Source organism: Schistocerca nitens, chromosome 5, assembly GCF_023898315.1.
Source record: "Schistocerca nitens isolate TAMUIC-IGC-003100 chromosome 5, iqSchNite1.1, whole genome shotgun sequence".
NCBI lineage: Eukaryota > Metazoa > Arthropoda > Insecta > Orthoptera > Acrididae > Schistocerca > Schistocerca nitens.
Window position 1 is genome coordinate 245,037,235 of NC_064618.1, and position 22,024 is coordinate 245,059,258.

Genomic DNA, 22,024 nt, shown 5'->3' on the forward strand with positions numbered 1-22,024 from the left:
GCACAACAAAGTGCCAGAGTTTAAAGCACTCCAGAAAATCAGTGACTCTCATATAACACTAGATAGAAAAAGCTGGTTGAAACCTGAAATTGACAGCATTGAGATTTTTGGGGAAAATTTAAGTAATATATCGAAAGCATAGACAAATGGGAAATGGAGGTCGCAGTTGACGAGAAACTCAAATCCACCAAGGTAGAAATTAAAGCTGCATGTGAGATTGTCTGGGCAAGACTCAGTATCAGGGGTGGGCATATAATGATAACTGGATCCTTATGCTGCCCAATTTAATCATCTTATCATGTAACAGAAAACTTTAGAGAAAACCTCAGTTCACTTGTATGTAAGTTCCCCAATCATATTGTAATCATTGGTGGAGACTTAAATCATCAAACAGTTAATCGGGAGAAGTACAGTTTTGTTTGTGGTGGGCCAGATAAGACATCCTGTGAAACATTACTGAATGTCTTCTCTGAAAACTACACAGATTGTTAGGAGTCCCACCTATGATGAAAATATATTGGACCTAATGGCAACCAACAGACCTGACCTCTTTGAGGACGTCCACATTGAAACTGGTATTAGTGACTGTAGCACTTTTGTGGCAACAGTGATTACCAAAGTACAATGAAACCTAGCAAAAATATATATGTTCAGTAAACGAGATAGAAGATCAATAGTGTTATATCTTGAAGAGGAACTTGAAAACTTTCAGCACAGGGCAAGAGCATGTAGGGAACTATGGCTCAAGTTTAAAAGAATAGTTTACCATGCACTGGATAGATATGTAACCAGTAGAACAGTTCATACTGGGGAGGAACCTCCATGGTATACAGTCACTGTAAAGAAACTTCCAAAGAAACAGAGATTACTGCAAAATGGGTATAAAACAATGCATAGGGCTATAGGTAGAGAGATGCCGAACGCAAAAACACATTTGGATGTCAAGAGAGCAATGCGAGATGCTTTCAATGACTACCATAGCAGAATATTTTTAAGTGATCTTCCACAGAACCCAAGGTAATTCTGGTCACATGTAAAGGCTGGTAGTGGCACCAAAGCTAGTGTCCAGTCCGTAGTGAATGAGACAGGAACTGAAATTGAGGGTGGCAAAGCAAAAGCTGAAATGTTTAACTCAATTTTCAAATGTTCCTTTACAAAAGGAAACCCAGGAGAATTAGCACAATTTAACCCTCGTCCCACTGAAAAGATGTGTGAAGTAAGTGTTAAGTGTCAGTAGTCTTGAGAAACAGCTGAAATCGTTGAAACTGAGCAAAGTTTCAGGACCCGACAGAATTCCTATCAGATTCTATATTGAGTTTGTGGCTGAGCTAGCCCCTCTTCTAACGATAATCTGATGTAGATCACTCAAACAGAAAACCCTGCCCAGTAGTTGGAAGGAAGCACAGGTCACCCTCATCTAAAGAAGAGTAGTAGAATTGATCCACAAAACTAGCATGCAAAATGCTTGACATTGATTTGTTCTATACTGTTAGAACATATTCTGAGTTCAAACATAATAATATATCTGAAACAGAATGACCTCCTCTATGCCAAATATTATGGATTCTGAAAACATCAATGATGTGAAACCCAACATTCACTTTTCTCACATGACATACTACTAAAAGCTTTGGACCAAAGCAGTTAGGTCGATGCAGTATTTCTTGATTTCAGAAAAGCTCAGTATCACATTTATGCTTATTGTCAAAAGTACAATCATATGGGGTATCAAGTGAAATTTGTGACTGGGTTGAGCAGTTTTTGATATGGAGGACACAGCATCGTAACTTGGATGGAGTGTCATCATTAGATGTAGGTGTGCCCCAGGGAGGTGTGTTGGGACCCTTGCTGTTCATATTAATGTCCTTGTGGACAATGTTAATAGTAACTTCAGACTTTTTACAGATGATACCGTTATCTGTAATGAGGTCCCGTCTGGAAGAAGGTGCATAAATATTCAGTTAGATATTGATAAGATTTCAAAGTGGTGCAAAAATTGGCAACTTGAAGTAAATATTCAGAAATATAAAATTGTGCACTTCACAAAACAGAAATACATAGTATCCTATAACAACAATATCAATGTGTCACAACTGGAATAGGCCAACTAATACAAATAGCTGGATGTAACACTCTGTAAGAATATGAAATGGAATGATCACACATGCCCAGTCATGGGTAATGCAAGTGGTAGAAATACTGGGGAAATGCAATCAGTCTACAAAGAAGATTGCTTACAGATCTATTGTGGGACCCATTCTAGGATATTGCTCAAGTGTGTGGGGTCTGTACCATACAGGACTGATATGGGATATTGAATGTATACAGTGAAGGGAAACCTTAGTGATCACAGGTTTGTCTGACCTGTGTGAGAGTGTCATAGAGATGCTGAAGAAACTGAACTGGCAAACTCTTGAAGACAGATGTAAAGTATACTGAGAAAGCCTACTCACAAAGTTTCAAGAACCACCTTTAAATCATGACTGTAATAATATACTATAAATCTGTACATATCGCTCATGTAGGAATCATGAGTACCAGATTCTTCTTCTTCTTCTTCTGTGAATTGAATGGGAAGAAACTTAATAACTGGTACAATCATTTGAACCCTCTGCCATGCACTTCACAGTTGTTTAAAGAGTATATATGTAGATGTAGATATAGATGTAGATATAATGGGCATCCAAACACTATTTAGTTTATGACTTTAAGTCCTACTTGTGAAGAGACACTTCTATCGCGTTTTTTTTTTTTTTTTTTTTTTTTTTTTTTTAAAAAAGCTCTGAACACATTATTTACTGTTTGGCATCTAAAATATTCCTTGGCTTTTACACTGTATCCAGTGTTTATCTTCATTATATTTTTGTGGCACATTTAGTTTGTATGGCACCCATGACATGTTATCTCATGTTTTATTGACAATCAAAGCACTTGTTTTCATATATATTTGTCTTGCTAAGACCTTCTAAGTCTACAATTTATTACTGTCTAACGTTGCAAAGTAAAAGTTACTGTATATTCTTTTTCTAAAACTTCTGTTGTAGTTTCTGAAATATACAAATTACAACTATTTTTTCCCTCTCTCTAAAGAGATTTGAATGAATGGAGAATTTAATGTGCTAGTGCTCCCAAATGGCATGTTAAATTGGAATTATTACTCTCAAAGTGAGAATACAAATAACTTCTTAAAAAATTAGGTTAGGCCGGTATTACACTATCAAATTTCTTTGTCAAATATCTTTGTCCAATATCTTTGTCAAAGATATTTGATAGTGTAATAGGGACTTTGTCAAATGTCGTCCAATATTTGATCAAATCTAGGGCCTCGCTGTATATTTGATCAAAGAAACCGCTTGTCTTCTGTTCACTGCAATGTGACATGTTTCCACATGGAGCGCTAGCATCGCTGCAGCGTTCTGTCGTCTGTAGTGTTTTTATAACCATTGCCGGTAAATACAATTGGTGTGTGCCGACAACTACAGAATTAATAGAGACGTCTGAAGCTGATGAGGCGCTTTACAACATGAGGCACCCTGAATACAAAAATAGATTAATAAGATTGGAGACCTGACCTAACCTAACCTAACCTAACATAACCCTCTCCTGTAGCAAGGAATCGGAGTGTTATAGTGAGCCCATCTTCTGAAGATGTAGCAGTTCTTAAGTGAAAATTGTGCTTTGTGATATGAGGATACACTTTATTGAGCACATACAGAAATGTATGCTCATCCATTCTTAAGTAATTGATGTACGACTTGACGTCTTCCACTGTAAGCTCACGTAACAAGTTTTGTTGAATGCTTTTATCGTGTCGTCGTAAAACCCACGGCTTCACCCAGATTAGATTAGTTTTTCGTTCCATAGATCCGTGCGGAGGAGATCCTCGTGGATGTGGAACATGTCAATTTTTTTAAGCTGAAATAAAAATACTAATAGTATGAATAAATACAATACATCATTTGTTTCTATTAAAAATTTCGCCAATGGAGTAGAAGGAGTTGGCCATTAGTAAGTCTTTCAGGCTCCTTTTAAACTGATAAACTGATCTTTATTTCTAACTAAATTTTTTATGTTTCCTGACAAATTATTAAAGATGAGTGTTCCTGAATAGTGGACCCCTTTTTGAACTAAAGTAAGTGCTTTTAAGTCCTTGTGCAGATCATTTTTGTTCCTGGTATTGTATGTATGAACTGAGTTGTTTGTTGGAAAAAGAGATATATTATTTACGACAAATTTTATTAAGAAGTAAATATACTGAGAGGCAGTAGTTAGTATACCCAGTTCTTTGAAGAGGTTTCTGCAGGAGGGCCGTGAATTTACTCCACAAATAATACATATTACACGCTTTTGGACCTTGAAAACTTTTGTTTGACTTCAAGATTTACCCCAAAATATTATCCCATATGACATTATGGAATGAAAGTATGCAAGCTTTTTAATTTTTATGTTGCCTATGTCTGCTAACACTCGAATTGCAAATACAGATTTGTTAAGGCGTTTCTGCAGTTCTGTGGTGTGCTCCTCCCAACTGAATTTATTATCAAGTTGTAATCCCAGGACTTTTAAGACTGTCAACCTCGTATGTATGGTTCCATTTTTTCCCCCCACTTCTTTTCCGCATGTGCACACAATGCAATTGGAGTAAGTAGAACTGCTGTGGTTAATAACAAGTTGTTGTCAGCCATCTTGAACTTTGACGAAAAATTTGATGACAGTGTAATACCCCTTGTAGCGCTACGTCAAAGATCTTTGTCAAATATATTGGACGGAATATTGGATCACATCTTTGATCAAATCTTTGACAAAGAAATTTGATAGTGTAATACCGGCCTTACTAGTGCAACCATTTTTTAGTATTACTTAAATAGCTTCTGAAATCCACTTTAAACTTTTGTTTGCAATTTTACACAAAAATTAAATCCCAGAAAATCATAGATTTACATAAATGAAACACAACATTATAAGCTGAGGTTACCTGTTCATTTCAGTATCTTTATGTACATTCACATACAGGGCTATTACAAATGATTGAAGCGATTTCATAAATTCACTGTAGCTCCATTCATTGACATATAATCACGACACACTACAGATACGTAGAAAAACTCTTAAAGTTTTGTTCGGCTGAAGCCGCACTTCAGGTTTCTGCCGCCAGAGCGCTCGAGAGCGCAGTGAGACAAAATGGCGACAGGAGCCGAGAAAGCGTATGTCGTGCTTGAAATGCACTCACATCAGTCAGTCATAACAGTGCAACGACACCTCAGGACGAAGTTCAACAAAGATCCACCAACTGCTAACTCCATTCGGCGATGGTATGCGCAGTTTAAAGCTTCTGGATGCCTCTGTAAGGGGAAATCAACGGGTTGGCCTGCAGTGAGCGAAGAAACGGTTGAACGCGTGCGGGCAAGTTTCACGCGTAGCCCGCGGAAGTCGACGAATAAAGCAAGCAGGGAGCTAAACGTACCACAGCCAACGGTTTGGAAAATCTTACGGAAAAGGCTAAAGCAGAAGCCTTACCGTTTACAATTGCTACAAGCCCTGACACCCGATGACAAAGTCAAACGCTTTGAATTTTCGGCGCGGTTGAAACAGCTCATGGAAGATGATGCGTTCAGTGCGAAACTTGTTTTCAGTGATGAAGCAACATTTTTTCTTAATGGTGAAGTGAACAGACACAATGTGCGAATCTGGACGGTAGAGAATCCTCACGCATTCGTTCAGCAAATTCGCAATTCACCAAAAGTTAACGTGTTTTGTGCAATCTCACGGTTTAAAGTTTACGGCCCCTTTTTCTTCTGCGAAAAAAACGTTACAGGACACGTGTATCTGGACATGCTGGAAAATTGGCTCATGCCACAACTGGAGACTGACAGCGCAGACTTCATCTTTCAACAGGATGGTGCTCCACCGCACTTCCATCATGATGTTCGGCATTTCTTAAACAGGAGATTGGAAAACCGATGGATCGGTCGTGGTGGAGATCATGATCAGGAATTCATGTCATGGCCTCCACGCTCTCCCAACTTAACCCCATGCGATTTCTTTCTGTGAGGTTATGTGAAAGATTCAGTGTTTAAACCTCCTCTACCAAGAAACGTGCCAGAACTGCGAGCTTGCATCAACGATGCTTTCGAACTCATTGTTGGGGACATGCTGCGCCGAGTGTGAGAGGAACTTGATTATCGGCTTGATGTCTGCCGAATCACTAAAGGGGCACATATCAAACATTTGTGAATGCCTAAAAAAACTTTTTGAGTTTTTGTACGTGTGTGCAAAGCATTGTGAAAATATCTCAAATAATAAAGTTATTGTAGAGTTGTGAAATCGCTTCAATCATTTGTAATAACCCTGTACATGGTGGACAAGCAATATTGCCCCTCAAACATCTTCTCATTTATAAGTTTCCAGCTAAGAGAGAACTGTATTATACATAAAAAACATAAACATTATTTACAAAATTTCTCACCGTGTTCTCTCTCTTCTTCACTTTCACTCATGCAGTTCATGTTAATAAATAAAAACTTCTGTTATCTATCTTACTTTCTCCCCGAATTCCTAAAGTCAACATCTTATAATCACCATGTAATATTCTCCCATTGTCACATTCTTCCTGCATCACTATTTGCTTTACAACAACACTGGTTACTCTTTTAACAGATTATTCAACAGGTATTCTCTAAAACATCACAGTATGTGTCTCAAAATACCACATTCTGTTTTATGCATACTCTTTACTCATTTGTTTAGGTGTCAAGAACCACTACATATTACCTATAAACCATTACAAATGTCATTGCCAGGTTCCTTTTGCATATTTATTTCTGCACTGAAAACTTTTCTCTCGAAATATATCCGTTATTCTTTTGACAAAATTCGCTATAATTTCTCACATCTGGTTACAAATTAGCTCTGTTGCTCATTTCCCATCAATATATCCCCCAACAGTGAAGGATATTAACGATGACAGGTGCAGTTCAGAATGATAGAAGAAGAAGAAGAAGACTGACAACATGAAAAGAAAGTGTAGTATTTCTAATAACTTGAGCACCTGGATAGTGTTGTCAGTGACCTGATATTGCAAAGGATGCATGTCTCCTGAGGCCCTTACCCCAGGTTCTATTCCTGGAGAATGTACTTCTTCCATTTAGTTTATTCAGCATCCACAAATATTTGCTTTTTCCTGCAATATCTTACTTGTATGCCATCCCTTTCCTCCTGTGTCAGTTTCTTTCCACCCAAAAATGGTATAGTCACTTTCTTTCCATCTATCTCTAAAATTACAGAATTGTGTTGAAATCCAATCCCTTTATATTTATTAAAGAAATTTATACATACTGGCATGTTAACAGTTAAACTTGGAATTATCAGAAAATTGTGGTACAACTGACTGACATTGGTAAAATTACTTCATAATTCACGGACTTTTTTTTTTCACTTTCCATGGAGTGACTATTATTTACACTCCAGATACAGGTGTAATGACCATAGATTTCTTTTCGGGGAAAGCATTTACATATTTTTGTGTTACCATACTCCGATCACTGCTCTTATTCAGTAAGGACAGTGTTTCCTCACTTTCCACTAACACACAAGGCTATTCAAAAAGTATCTGACATTTATGTATAAAACCAATCTTTATTTAGATACAGTTGTTTGAGACTAATCACCTTCAAAGTATTCCCCTTCAACTTCTACACACCTCTCTCAACACTGCTGCTACTGCAGGAAGCATATCTGGAAAGCCTCTTTTGGTATGATGCGCAGCTGCTGTAGTGAATTCTGCAAAATGTCTTCCTCTGTTCTGATGTCTGGTTCCTTTCACAGTTTTTTGCAGTTGAGGGAAAAGCCAGAAATCATTTGGTGCTAGTTCAGTGGGATAGGAAGGCTGTCAAATCACAGCCGAGTTGTGTTTGGTCAAAAAATTCTGAATTAATGGAGAACAGTAAGTGGGTGCATTATCGATGTGAAGGTGCTAAGTGCCCGCTTCACACAAGTGCAACCATTTGTGTCTCACTGCTTCATGAAGGCAACACAGAACCTTTTGGCAGTACTTATTGATATTAGTACATTCTGCAGCATGCTCTTGATGGACCACATCATTGCAGTCAAAAAAGGTGGACAACATGACTTTAACATTGCTGTGGGTCTGCCTCGCATTTTTGGGACTTGGGGATGACGGATACTTCCGTTGCAATGACTGGAACTTTGTTTCTGGGTCATACCCATAATTCTAGGACTCATCACCAGTGATGACTGTGTTGCGATAATTGGGATTACTTTTCACAGTATCTGGCATGTCCTGTGTAACTTCTGAATGAAATTGCTTCGGCTTCATTGTTAGCAGCTTTGGCACAGGTTTTGATGAGAAACTACAGAGGTCCAAATGTCCCATGAACATGGAATTAATGGATCCAATACTAATTTTATCCTCATCTGCAAGCTCTCTGATCTTGATTCATCTATCTTGCATCACTAGGGTCCTTATGTGATCTATAAAAAACTCATTAGTGGATGCTGAGGGCCTGTCTGAATGTGCTTCACTCTTCACTGATGAGCAGCCATCTTTGAAGTGGTTGTACCAGTCCTTTATCTGGTGGTACCCCTTGCTTCATCCCCAAACAGGTGTTGAATGTTGAGGATTGTTTCAACTTGAGAATCAATCAGCTTAAAACAAAATTTGATGCAATAACATCATTCCACTTTTTCTGTAATTTTGTACACAACACAAAATCCAGTGGCTGCTATTTACAAGTGTTCACTTGTCAACAGTTAGCCAGCAACTGGTTTCTGCAGTCATGTAAAAAATCAGGGATGTAAACATAGAGAATGTGTATGCCCCAATACCATTGTTAGTTTCATTAATAAAAATAAGGTCAGACACTTGTTGAACAGCCCTAATATTTATTATAGTTTGTCCTACCTTTTCATCTTCACCTTTCACTCAAACAGAATTTTCCATCTATCAAATTGTTCTCCATCCGTGGATTTAACACACATATTTGTAAGATTGTTTCCATTCTGTTTTGTACAAACCTTAGTCATTATGTCCTATAAGGACAAATCAAAATAATTCACAAAATCTGACATCTCTCTTTCATTCTGAATCTCCAGAACTTCTTCCTCACTTTTCATTTTACATCATTGTCTTCACTATCTCCATATAGCAACTGACAATCAGCACCTTCATCCTCTTTCACATATTCCTTATATGTAAGTAACCCACCTTCTGCTTCCTTCAGTGCGACTTCTAAATTCTTTTTCTCTAAGTTCTGCACTCCTCCATTTTGTCTGCTTTTCCTGCTTCTGTGATCAGATTCTTCCTCTGTTTCATTGTGTGTACACTATCTTCCTCATTACTTTCTTCATTGACCCCTTCTGCTGATGGTAGTGTATTAAGGTGTATATTTAATTCTCTCACATTAGAGTTGCCCCATCCCGTGTCACCTTTCCATTTCATGTATATGTTTTTCCTTAGCTATATCATTCCCTCCTTTGTTTTTAGATTTCATTTCTTCATTGTTCCTACATTCAGAAAGCAGATACAAACTTCTCCTCCCATTCTGAAGATGCTAGCAACCTACAAAGGGTATTTATTTTCCTGTATTCTGTAAGCCTGTACTGTTTTGAACTCTAATCCTCTCATGGTGCATAGGATGTAGATCCACATTGTCACATAAAGGTGAGAGCATTTTACAGCTATAGTTCCTTGACCTCTGCCATTTTGCCTAGGTGGTGAAACATTGCACTAACTTCTTGCCACCCCCCCACCTTTTTCCATTGTTATTAATTCAATATACTCTCATCCTGTTGCCATTAATGTTTTGCCTGTTTCCTACAGTTCCGCACCTACTAAAATGTCAATTTGCCCATTACTCTTCATGCACCAGTTTTTGTGCTCCTTGTAAATAATTAATAAACTTTCACACATCATCTCTGGAAGCTGCAATAATTTTCTGTCTCCAATTCATTGGTAATTTCCTGTCTAAATCTGTTATAATTTGCCCTGGCTCCAATTTAATAGTTAAGTAAGACAGATTTGTTACCTCTTCAAAGCAAATTTCTTTACATTTTTCCCTCTGAGGATTCAATTGGCCTCCAATGCAGAAACTGTTTTGCAACTCCATTTGCTTTTCATTACCCCAGTAAATTCATTGAAAAATGCCCCCTAAAACTTTTCCAAAGTTTCACACTGTTCAATGGCAGTATTCCTTCAAGTTCTTGGTCCCAACAATTATAAAGTAATAAAACCCACCTTTTGTCAGTCAGTCCATAATCTAGGCAAAAGGTTTTCAAATCATTCCAAAAACTCATTTGTATGAACATTACCAGGGTGACAAAATGTCAAAAATAGTCTGTTAGTAATATAAGCCACTTCAGATGTCTCAGTTACAAATTTACAATCAACATTGCTAGTACCTATTCTAAAATTCTTCTTTGCATTAGACAGCTTGCTATCATGTGCATGCAAACTGCTGTGTACAGTATTCACTTGACAAATCAACTACAGTAGTTTCCACAACATCCTCATGAGCCAACCATATTTTTCAAAATATTCACATTTGTTTCTTTCAGCAGTTATTTTACAATGAAGAATATCATGCTTATTTTTACATAGTAACTCAACAGCAGTAACTTTCTGCTCCACTTCGTATACATCACCACTTAGTATCTCTTCCTTCACTTTCCTTTAATGAGCTACCAATTTAATACCTTCTTTTAATTCACTTTTTACATCTTCTGAGGACTTTTTACATTTTGTATCAACTTGAGAAACTGTTTCCTCAATTTTATTGCCAAACAGCTGCAAATCTTTTTCCCAAATTTCCTTTAAATCAGAAGCCTCATGTTCTAACTTTGTGCTAACTTCAGGTTTGAAGCTTTAGAGTTCACTAGCCAAACAATTTATGTCATCAGATTGTTGGTCAGTTTCCTGATTGATGTTACTAGATCATTGATCAGTTTTATTGATGAGATTGTTAGCCAAATTACTTATGTTGTCATACTGTTGTGTCATTGTGATATTAGTTTTGCAGACATTTCCTTAATGCTTTCCGGGTCATTTTCCTCATGTACCACTTGCTATTTTGTGTTTGCTTTTCAGGGAACAGTGCCAATTTAACATCAGCTTTCACTGTTTTTTAGTCATTTACTTCACTCTGATTTAGGGATGCTAAATTAAAACAATTAAAAGCATTCGATCATTGTTTTGTCAAGAGTAAAACTGTACCCCATAATTTCAGCCACTAATGAGTTTCTGTTCCAACTTCAATCCCTCAACTGGAAATCGTTGATTAACCTTTGCAACTGAAACACCATTACTTTCTGTACATGCACCATGCCATAGTTCTGAACTGCTACTTTAATGTACCATATCATTGACCCTTTACCATTGCTGAATTACTGACAATTTTTTAACACTGGCAAGCACCAAACAAAATAAACTGAACTTTTCTTTCATTGTTTGTGGCAGATCAGACATGTTGAACTGCATGCTTGTAGAGGGTACTGAGCAATATCAGAAAACAGGCCACTGCTTTCTACAGAAGCTGTCCAGCCTCTCTTCAGTTAGCTAGCTGCTCAGCTGCAAATCTGCCAATCCTGCTGTGTTCTGGTGTGCACTTCTTCTGTCATGTGATTGATGCCTGCCAGCAGTATCAGCTTGTAGCGAAAGTATTTCACCACACAAATCTTCATTTCTATTTTACTTGCTCACTATGCTTCACTGTCTCTCATCACAGTCACTTTATTCCTATCTTTCTAAACAACATCAACCTTTTTCAATTCGGGATTTGAAATGATTTCACTTCCCACCTCAAGATACAATAGCAATGATGCTGCAGGTTTTGTCTGGTGGAATTTACTGACATACCTCTGTGATTTTTGTCAGAATCAAGAACTGCCCTGAATTGATGTATAATGTACTGTAATCTGGAAGAGCTGTTTAAAAGTCAGGCTGCACTATATGTGTCAGCAAGGTGCGTAACACATTCTATTTCCTAGATTCCATACGTTGACTGTCCTGGCTATTTCTTTAGAAAATGTACAGCTAATCTCCTTCACCATCCTTGATCAATTTGAACTTGTGTTCTGCCTCTAACAAACTCATCATCAGTAGGGCATTAAATATAAATTTTTCTGTCCTTTTCTTAAATTGTAACAATATTATGAAAAGGAAAGTTGCTACTCATCATATAGCAGAGATGCTGAGTCGCAGGTAGGCACAATTGTTGTGTCACCGTATAAGCTTTCGGGCATCAAGGCCTTTGTCAAAAATAGACAACAGAAACACACACACACACACACACACACACACACACACACACAAACACACACACATATGCAAATGCAACTCATACACGTGATTGCAGCCTCTGGCAGCTGAAGCCACACTGCGAGCAACAGCAGCAGTGTATGATGAGAGTGGCAACTGGGTGGGGTTACGGAAGAGACTGGGGTGGGGAGGGGGAGGGATAGAAGGGTAGGGGCAGGGGCAGTGCTGCTTGGGAGTGCACGACGACAAGATGGAGAGAGGGTAGGGCAGCTAGGTACAGTCGGGTGGTTAGAAGGGGGGGGGGGAGAGCTGGGGGGGGGGGGAGATTGCGGAAAAGGAGAGAAGTAAAAAGACTGGCTCCATTAGTGGAATGAGGGTTGTGTAGTGCTAGAATAGGAACAGGGAAGAGACTGGATGGCTGAGAGAAATGACTAATGAAGGTTGATGCCAGGAGGGTTATGGGAACATAGGATATATTGCAGGGAGAAGTCTCTCCTGCGCACTTCAGAAAAGCTGGTGTTGGTGGGAAGGATCCATATGGTACAGGCTGTGAAGCAGTCATTGAAATGAAGGACGTCGTGTTAGGCAGCGTGCTCAGCTACAGGGCGGTCCACTTATTTCTTGGCCACAGTTTGTTGGTGGCCATTCATGTGGACAGACAGCTTGTTTGTTGGTTGTCATGCCCACGACATGCGCTCCCCAGCAAGCAGCACTTCACCATCCCCCACCCCTACCCTGCACTCCCTCTCCCTCTCTGCCCCAGTCTCCTCCTTACCCCCACCCAGTTGCCAGTCCCATCATGAACTGCTGCTGTTGCTCGGAGTGTGGCTTCAGCTATCAGAGGCTGCAGTCGTGTGTGTGTGTGTGTGTGTGTGTGTGTGTGTGTGTGTGTGTGTTTCGTCTGTTTTCAACAAAGGCCTTGATGGCCGAAAGCTTATATTGCGACAGTCTTCTTGTTGTGCCTATCTGCGAATCAGCGTCTCCACTATATGGTGAGTAGCAATTTTCCTTCTCATAACATTGTTAAATTCCATCCTGGATTTTCCATTGGTTTATTAAATTATTATTTCCACCTGCCAAGGCCACAGCAATGCTATGTTGTCAGCTGTTGAAATCACTGCAGGAAATTGTTTATGGAAAATAATGTGTTTCTCTTTATTGTCTTCTTTACCTTACAGATGCAGGGATCCAGCCTGAAGATATTTTGAAAGATCTGTGGATTTTTCGACACAGTATAACTGCAATAAAAAATCGACTGAGCCAAGCAAAAACAGCAGAAGTTCCAAAAATCAAACCATGGATGGCACGTTGTGTTCCCCAGACATTTCAAGTGTAACTATTTTTAATTTTTGTAGGTTCTGGCCATTAGCTATAGCAACAATCTTCTTTATTATTGTAAACTGTGTTATATGTATAAAGCACTATTACTCAACAACTGTCAAAATTAAAATGTCAGATGGAAGACAAAAGCAATGTAAAATATTTACTGATGAGAAATCATTTATATCACAAAACGTTTTCTTGAGCTAAAGCAAAGCTTGAGTGAAGCAGAAAAACTCCAGGAAAGTGCGATTTTGGAGAGCCGGAGTTCTAAATCAACAGAGAAGCTGTATACATTGCAGATATGTTAAGTAAATTTGGAATGTAGCAAACAGGATTCAAAATTTAGGATATTTAATAATGTGCTTAATGTAATTTGTTGCCTGATAATGACCAAGACTGTAAAAACTTTTTTATCATGTAAAATTATTGTCTTCTCCTTCAGTATAGTCACCACTAAGAGACCTGCAAAAATTATTGTCAAATTGTGGGAAGTCATGGCTAAGCTTCCACTAGGAGAGAAGTCCTCTCAGTTTTCTTGAGAATAAGATTTTTTTGTAAGATGATGCAGGCCCTTTTCTGATAGTTTACGGTCACTAGGTGACCTCTCAGGCATTGATGTGTGGCTGGCACCCTAGTGTAATCAGTCACAATAGCTTTGTTTGCATATTTTTAAAATCTCACTTTATTTGTATGATAACATGCCTCCTGAACCTACTGAGAGCTGTCGTGTGTCATAAAATAAACCCATAACTTGTTAGTAGTGATTGTAGTGTTCCTGAGAATGTTGTTTCCAAAACCTGCAAACAGTTTTTGTATTTGGACAGGTGTCAGCAATGTGAGTACTCAATAACCACAAACTTGTAACTTGTTCAAATTGTCCTTTTAAAACTGGGACGGCGAACGTGTGCGGATTTCTCTCACATGGCTGTGCACTTTCCCCACCAGTATGCCATGCTGTTGGAGTGGGAAGATAGGAAGACTGTGAAAGTGCCACATTAGATGGCAGTGCAAAACTGAACAGTTTGCATGGGGCTTGGTTTGATATTTCATATTTCTCAATAACATAGATCACAAACAGACCAATTTTTCACTACTATTCAATAAATTTTGGCTAGCTGGAGACATAATAAAATTTATATCTGGCACAAACTGTCAGCACAAAGACAGATGCAGACAGTTTTGCAGATTTTTTTCACTGAGACTGTCACATAATCAATACTTATTTAGTTTCATAATAATATTAATAATAATTATTATTATTATTAAAAGAAAGCCTTTCAGGTGTGTACATTGATTGAAATGCTAATATCAAGTTTGCAACCTCATTATGAAAACATGATAACTTTTCCTGGTAAAAAAAAATGTTGGTTAGTTATTTAGTTAGTTAGATACATGTTCCATAGGTCATTTGAATAATTCTTTTATCGAAATGATGTTTAACGGGTCAGTTTACAGGATGTATATAATCATCTTTTGGTGCAGTTCTTCTTGTTGTCTCCGTGCTTGCTAAGAAAATGGGATGAGAAGTTCCGCCTTATGCAAGACACCTTTTTTCTTTTGTTTCACCCATACATGATTCAGCACTTTTGTGCTATCATCAGTGGGTTCTATTTTTATTTTTAACTGTAAATTTGTTGTTAACATATTAACATTTTCGTCGTTTACAACATTATGTAAAAGTTGCATTTATAACTTAATTGGCGAAAAGTAACATACCTTACATTATATTATTGTCCTCTTGTTTTGGTAGCTGTTATGCTACACAATATACAACATGTCATCTGCAAACAGCAAAACGTAATTTATTTTCTATTTGTTATGTATTTACGAACGGAAATAAGATTGTATCATGTTTTCTTTCTGTAACTTACAGTTTTGAAGTTGTGGTAGGTTTTCCTGTTTTGTTGGCGAAGTAAATGGGCTTACTTCTTTGCCTGTGTTCGTGTGGCAATGCAGTTTTTCGATTACTCAAAACATAGGCGGAGTTTTCGCTGCCATTACGTGTTGTTGTGGCTGTGTGGCGTTCATTTGTTTCGTAGCGTGTTCTGCTGGCTGAGGCGCGCGAGTTTGAATTGTATTTGGTGTTAGTTGTGTGTGGTTTATGTGGGTTTGCCTGTGTGTGATGAGTACTGGGGCAGAGAGAGAGAGAGAGAGAGAGAGAGAGAGTGTGTGTGTGTGTGTGTGTGTGTGTTCCTTCCTAAGATATACATTTTAGTGTTAAAATTAATAAATACATTAATTTCTAGTCCTACTCATGCAACTATGCTGTTGAGTTACTCATGAGAAATGATTTTAGGTTAGATTTAAAACTTGCTTTGCCACCTGTCAGGTATTTTTGCTATTGGGAAAATGATCAAAAGTTTTTATTGCTGCATACTGAACTCTTTTTTTTCTGCACTACCGACAGCTGTAATAATGGCTAATAAAGGTCATTTTTTGCTCTAGTGTTATAAGTTTGGAATCATTATTCTTCTTGAATTGTAATGGATTATTTATGACATATTTCATTAGTTCTACATGTCTTGTGGTAGTACAGCTAAAATGCCTAACTCACTGAAGATGTGGCTACATGACGACTGGGGATGACTACCATATATTATTATTCTTATTGCTCACTTTTGTGCAATCAGTACTTCCTTTTGTTAGTGATGAGTTACCGTAGAAAATTATTCCATAAGACATTATTGAGTGGAAATGTGCAAAATATAGCAGGAGGCTGATTCATTTGTTTCCAAGACTAGTAATTACATGAAGAACAAAAGTAACTGAACTTAATTGTAATCTAGAGCATTGCACCCTATTTACTGACTCCTATTCATGTACTACATTGATTGTTGGTATAATTCTACTTGTTGTACAGAACTGAATAAAGTGTGTCTTCTAAAATTCAAGGGAGAGCCCATTTTCAGAGAGCCACTTAATAATTCTTTGAAAAACATCATTAACAATCTCGTCTGTTGCTTTCTCTCTTATGGGATTTGTTATAATGCTAGTATTGTGTGCAAAAAGTATCAATTCTGCTTGTTGGGTGTTAAGTGGAAGGTCACTCACATATAATCATAATTGAATCCTGTGGGGTTCTGTTTGTGATATCTCTCCAGTCATCAAAATTTTCTTCCTGTTCAATGGTTTGAATTATTTAGCACAACTTTTTGCATTCTGTTTGTTAAGTATGATTTAAACCAGTTATGGGCAAATCCATCAATTCTATAAAAACTTAATTTTTTTCAAGAGTGTAACATGATCTGCACAAACACCTTCGAAAGATCACAAAAGATATCTGCTGGCAGTATTTTGTTATTTAAGGCCTGTAATATTTGGTAGATGAATGTGTAAATAGTGCTCTTACTCAAGCCCTTCTGGACTCCAAACTGTGATATGCTAAGTGAATTTTTCCTTTTGAAATGTGAGACTACTCTTGTGTTCATTACTTTTCCGAATATTTTGGAAAAAGAAGGCATCAGGGAAACTGGACAATAATTGTTTAAGTCTTTTTGTCACCATTCTTATAAAGAGTCTTAATAATTATGCACTTTAATCCATTTGGGTAATTTCCCTGTGCCAGTGATGGACTACATGTATCACTGAGGACATTGCTTATTAAGTTAAGAGTAATTTTTCAGAATTCTGTTTAAAATTCCACCAACACCAAATGAGCTTTTATTTTTTAGAATTTTTAGCATTCTATTAATTTTACTTAAATGTGTTTGTGCTACTTGTAGTTGCCTAAAATTTTGTAGACTCACACCATTTAATCTTATTCTTGCTGCTATATTTAGAAAGTGATTGGTAAAAGTACTCACAACTAGTGAGTGATCAGTCACAACATATTCATTTAGCTTAATTGTTTGGGTATTTTGTACACTGACTGGCTATTATGTCTCCCATTTGACAGTATCCATTATAGTTTTAATCTTATTATCTGCATGATTTACATCTGACAGAACATGTTCACTTCTTTGACATTTTAATTACTTTCATTAAAATAATACACTTTTTGTAGTGTGCAAGTAATTTCGGTTCTTGACTTATTCTGGCCTTTATATAAATTTCTCTCCCCCTCTTACATGATATTTTAATTCCCTTAGTTATCCAGGCTTACTTGCTTTTTTTAATGGGGATTCTGGATAGCTTTTTAGGAAAGCTACTTTCAAATATTGACACAAATTCACCATGGAATAAACTGACTTGGAAATTATTCTGTCTTTGTATATACATCTCATCCCACAGCATCTCTTATAAGTTACTCATAAAACACTAAATGTTGTTCTCATTATTAGGCCTCGCTGCTTTGTATGAACCTGCCTCACTGTTGTAAGGTGCTATATTGTTTATTTCCATTAATTGTGCATCATGATCAGAGAGTCTGTTAACAATTAAGTATATGTTAATTGTTTCAGCTTGAGTACAGTCTATAACTATGTTATCAGTCAGGATCCTACTATCTTGCTGCACACAAGTTGGAAAATTGCCTACTGAAATTAGACTGAAACAAGAATACCCAAACCGAGCGAGGTGGTGCAGTGGTTAGACACTGGACTCGCATTCGGGAGGACGACGCTTCAATCCCGCGTCCGGCCATCCTGATTTAGGTTTTCCGTGATTTCCCTAAATTGCTCCAGGCAAATGCCGGGATGGTTTCTCTCAAAGGTCCCGGCCGACTTCCGTCCTTCCCTAATCCGATGAGACCGATAACCTCACTGTCTGGTCTCCTTCCCCAAACAACCCAACCCAAGAATACCCAAGTAGAACTCTTGTTCAGTTTTAACATAAAAGAATTTGTCTTTTAAATGGGAACTACATTGCAGATTGATCAGTTCCTTAAGGACGTGCACAGGGGAATTTTCAAGTGAAATGATAAATGGTACCAAAAGCAGTTCAAAAACAGATGTAAGACTGGCAATGTCCAAAAAATCTTTAGGAAACTGTTCCTGTAAGTCTTTCAATGACGCAATGAATTCTTCAGAATTCAAGTTTTCTTTAGCACCAGTCAGTCTAGGTAAATGGACAGTATTCCTTGTCAGAAGTTGTTTCTCCCACAATGCAATTTTTTTTAAATGCATCCATTTTCCCCACCAAATCGTAAATTAGTTACTTCTCACCTCGCAGTGTCTTACTGAGAACAGCCTGCACTCAACTCTATTTAAAATGTGAGGTCTGCAATCTATTCTGGATCTTCTAATTTTCATGCTTGCTTTCCATTTTTCCTTGAGAAATTCAACAGTAGTAGGTCATTCCTGGCATACCCCTTTGACATAGCTAATGTACTTCACAGTAGTATATAACGACTCAATGTTCTTCATTCAGTTCCATCAATAACTGTTACAACTGGTGACATAATAGTATGTGCAACTTCAGAAACTTTACTGTTCTTACCACCAATCAGGTGCTCCATCCCTATAAATAGGGCACAAAGTGCTTATTGATGTACAAAACAATGAATCCCATACAAATCATCTGTCAATCACGGAATTTTTTTTTTGAGCTTTCCTCATGAACTAAATCTTTAAACACTTTCTACAAGGTGTTGTAATGCTGTTCCCTAGCAAATTTGTGGTATGCATCAGTTATGTGATTGCATAATAGATGTGGGGGACAAAGAACCACTGGCTCTACCGCCCCCCCCCCCCCCCACAATAATATCGCTGCACTACCACAGCAAGAACAACTGAACAACTGTATCTGTGCCTGGTCAGTTCTCTGTAGTATGCAATCTATGCTACACGCATTGTGTATACACCGTGAGAATAAAAGTATTCATAGTAAGTGATGGGAGAGTGAGTGATTATTTATCGTCGTAATTACCACGCCCACTCCCCACTACCTACAGAGATATTGAGAATTCTCTTCTTTCTCTTCTGTGATTCCAATTGATTTTTAAAAGCTTGTGATGAGAGATCAGTAGACTGCCTCTTTTTGTGCAAAGAACAGTTGAGTGTGTAAAGTTTCTTTATACTATGAGCAAATAGTATAATGTGCCAAACTAAGGAATGTCATCCCGACTAACATATGCTGCACGAAGTGCCAGGAGAAACAGGGTCACATCACATTGCTGAATGAAATGTCTTAGTGTAACAAACCCAGACGTACCGATTAGTGACAGGACAAGCCAAGTTTCAGTCCACACACACACACACACACACACACACACTGTTAACTTGTGCAATTTTACAAGCCATGGCTGACTCTTGATTTAAAATGACGTGGGTAGTTCTCACCTATGTAGCAATTTTTGTAACTTCTGTATCAGTATTTAAGAATTGTTACATGATTGCAGCTGTAGTATGGCAGTGATCTTGATAGGAAGTGGTGAATCCTGCATTCACTCATCATAGGTCAGTTCTGTTCCCTTACCTTTTAAGAGTCAATGTCATTGGCAACTACAAAATTAGCCATTGAAGATTTTCTGTGTGCTCTTTGTTTAGAAATTATTGTAAATCAGTTTAGTAGAATACAAAACTTGATCACATAAAGTGACTCTGTTTCTGTAATCTTAAACTATAGAAGTATGTTGAGGTATAACATTATTCCAGACACTGTTGACAGATCTACTGACTGATAGCAATTGCGAGTGCTTCATAAAGTATCTGATATACAAGGTGTGTGAGAAAGTAATGAGACTGACCACAATGCAAGCAATCTGGCAATACTATGTTGCTCTGCTTTTGCAGACAGGCATGTTCATCCCTTCCAGATGCTCAGCAGAGTTTCGGTTCCATGCACGATTTTTGAGAGTGTCATCAGTGAAGTTGTGTTTTTTGGTTGTGTTATGAAAATGGAACAGCACAGCAGAATTTAGAGCAACTTTATGTCACCATGTTTTGTGTTAAACATGGGGAATCCATGAGTGTAATCTTTGAAACACTGAAACAGGCCAATGGAAGCATTCCTTATCAAGAGCAAAAATTTTTCACTGGCACAGATCAGTTTTGGGAGGCGTAAAACACGTTAAAGATCAACCTCGCTCAAGAAAATCTTCACTTTCAGAAGGTGACAAAAATGTCAAATGTGTGTGCTCTTGTTAGACCATTCCTCCAGGACAAAATGTCAACCAAGCATTTTACAAAGATGTCTTTGAAAGGCTCCGGAAAATTACAACTCAAGTGACACCGGACATTGCGTAGAAGTGGATGCTGCACCATGACATTGCCACATGTCACGTGGCCACATCCATCACGGAATTTTTGACCCCAAAAGGCAGTCCTGCTGTGTCACAGACCCCTGCTCACCTGATCTGAGACTTTGTAGTTTTTTCTTTTCCCAAAATTGAAAAATGTCATAAAAGAACGCCATTTTGGGGCTATGGGGAACATTTGAAAGAACGTGACGAACATGTTAAAAGGCCCTACCAGCTGAAGTCTTTCAGCAGTGCTACCAAGACTGGGAACAATGAGTCTGCCATTGTATAGCTGCCAAAAGGAACTACTTTGAATGGAATAATATCGTTATTTGAAGAAAATAAAAACTTTAGTAGATAAAAAAATCAGTCTCATTACTTTTCTTGCACACCTCATATGATGCCAGACTGGTAATGTTATTGAGTACTTTTGGAACATAGTCTATGTCTTTATTGAACAGCCAAACAGACCAGCACTTTTCAGAAGAAATACTTCGAAGCATAAGAGGGGAGGTGTCAGTGGATGGAGAGGGGTTACAAAAGGTACCAAGAGAAAGAAAGGAATGGAACATGAAATAGGGGATGAAACTTTAAGGTAGTTAGAATGGAGGGTCAGTTTATTGGCACTAACGTAAACTGAACTTCCTGTCTCCTTATGTTTAGAATAATGAAACACTGCTTGACAAAGTAGCCTCCAAATTTTTCAGACCACGGATTAGTTTCTCAAGTGCACAGGCAGGGATGTCACACAACATGCATTTCATATCTCCAAGTGCAAATGGTTGTGCCCATTCTTCTTGCACAGTATGGTTCATTGATCGTAAAAATAATTGCAGATGAAATTAACAATGTTAGTAGTAACATCTCTTACACTTATACTTTTATAGTTGATCTAGAACTGTAATGGTAAATATGTACAATGAGCTTGCATATTCTGCTTTGTTGCACCAATGTCTTTTACAGTAATTTACCAAGTACTGAAAACGACAAGATTGCCTACTGCATACTTTAGTTTATATGAAACCACCATCTAAAATTAGTCACAGAACTTAGACAATTGCTATATTTCGTATATGGTAACACTTCCCCCTCCCACACCCACATCCATTTTTAACTACAATATTCTGCTTCTGCCCATACAACTGTGAGGTGCAAGAAAATAAAGTTGCAAGATCATTGCAAAACTTTCTGAGGTATCTTAAAAATATGAGCCCTCAGCATTAATGCTGATTAATCAGGAAGGTAGCACATTGTATTGTATGTTAACCGGGGGCATAGAAATGACAGAGAGGCTCCATCCCCACTGCAGACGT

The 22,024-nt window shown here is 37.8% G+C and overlaps 1 protein-coding gene across 1 annotated transcript in view; it reads left to right on the top strand.

The window, feature by feature from the left end:
* LOC126259464 (transcription termination factor, mitochondrial) overlaps positions 1-22,024 on the top strand; it is a 62,457-nt gene that overhangs the window by 36,994 nt on the left and 3,439 nt on the right. Inside the window, exon 4 of the mRNA XM_049956293.1 lies at positions 13,450-13,603. Within this exon, the coding sequence (XP_049812250.1) occupies positions 13,450-13,603 (154 nt within the window). The remainder of the gene's footprint in view (positions 1-13,449; positions 13,604-22,024) is intronic.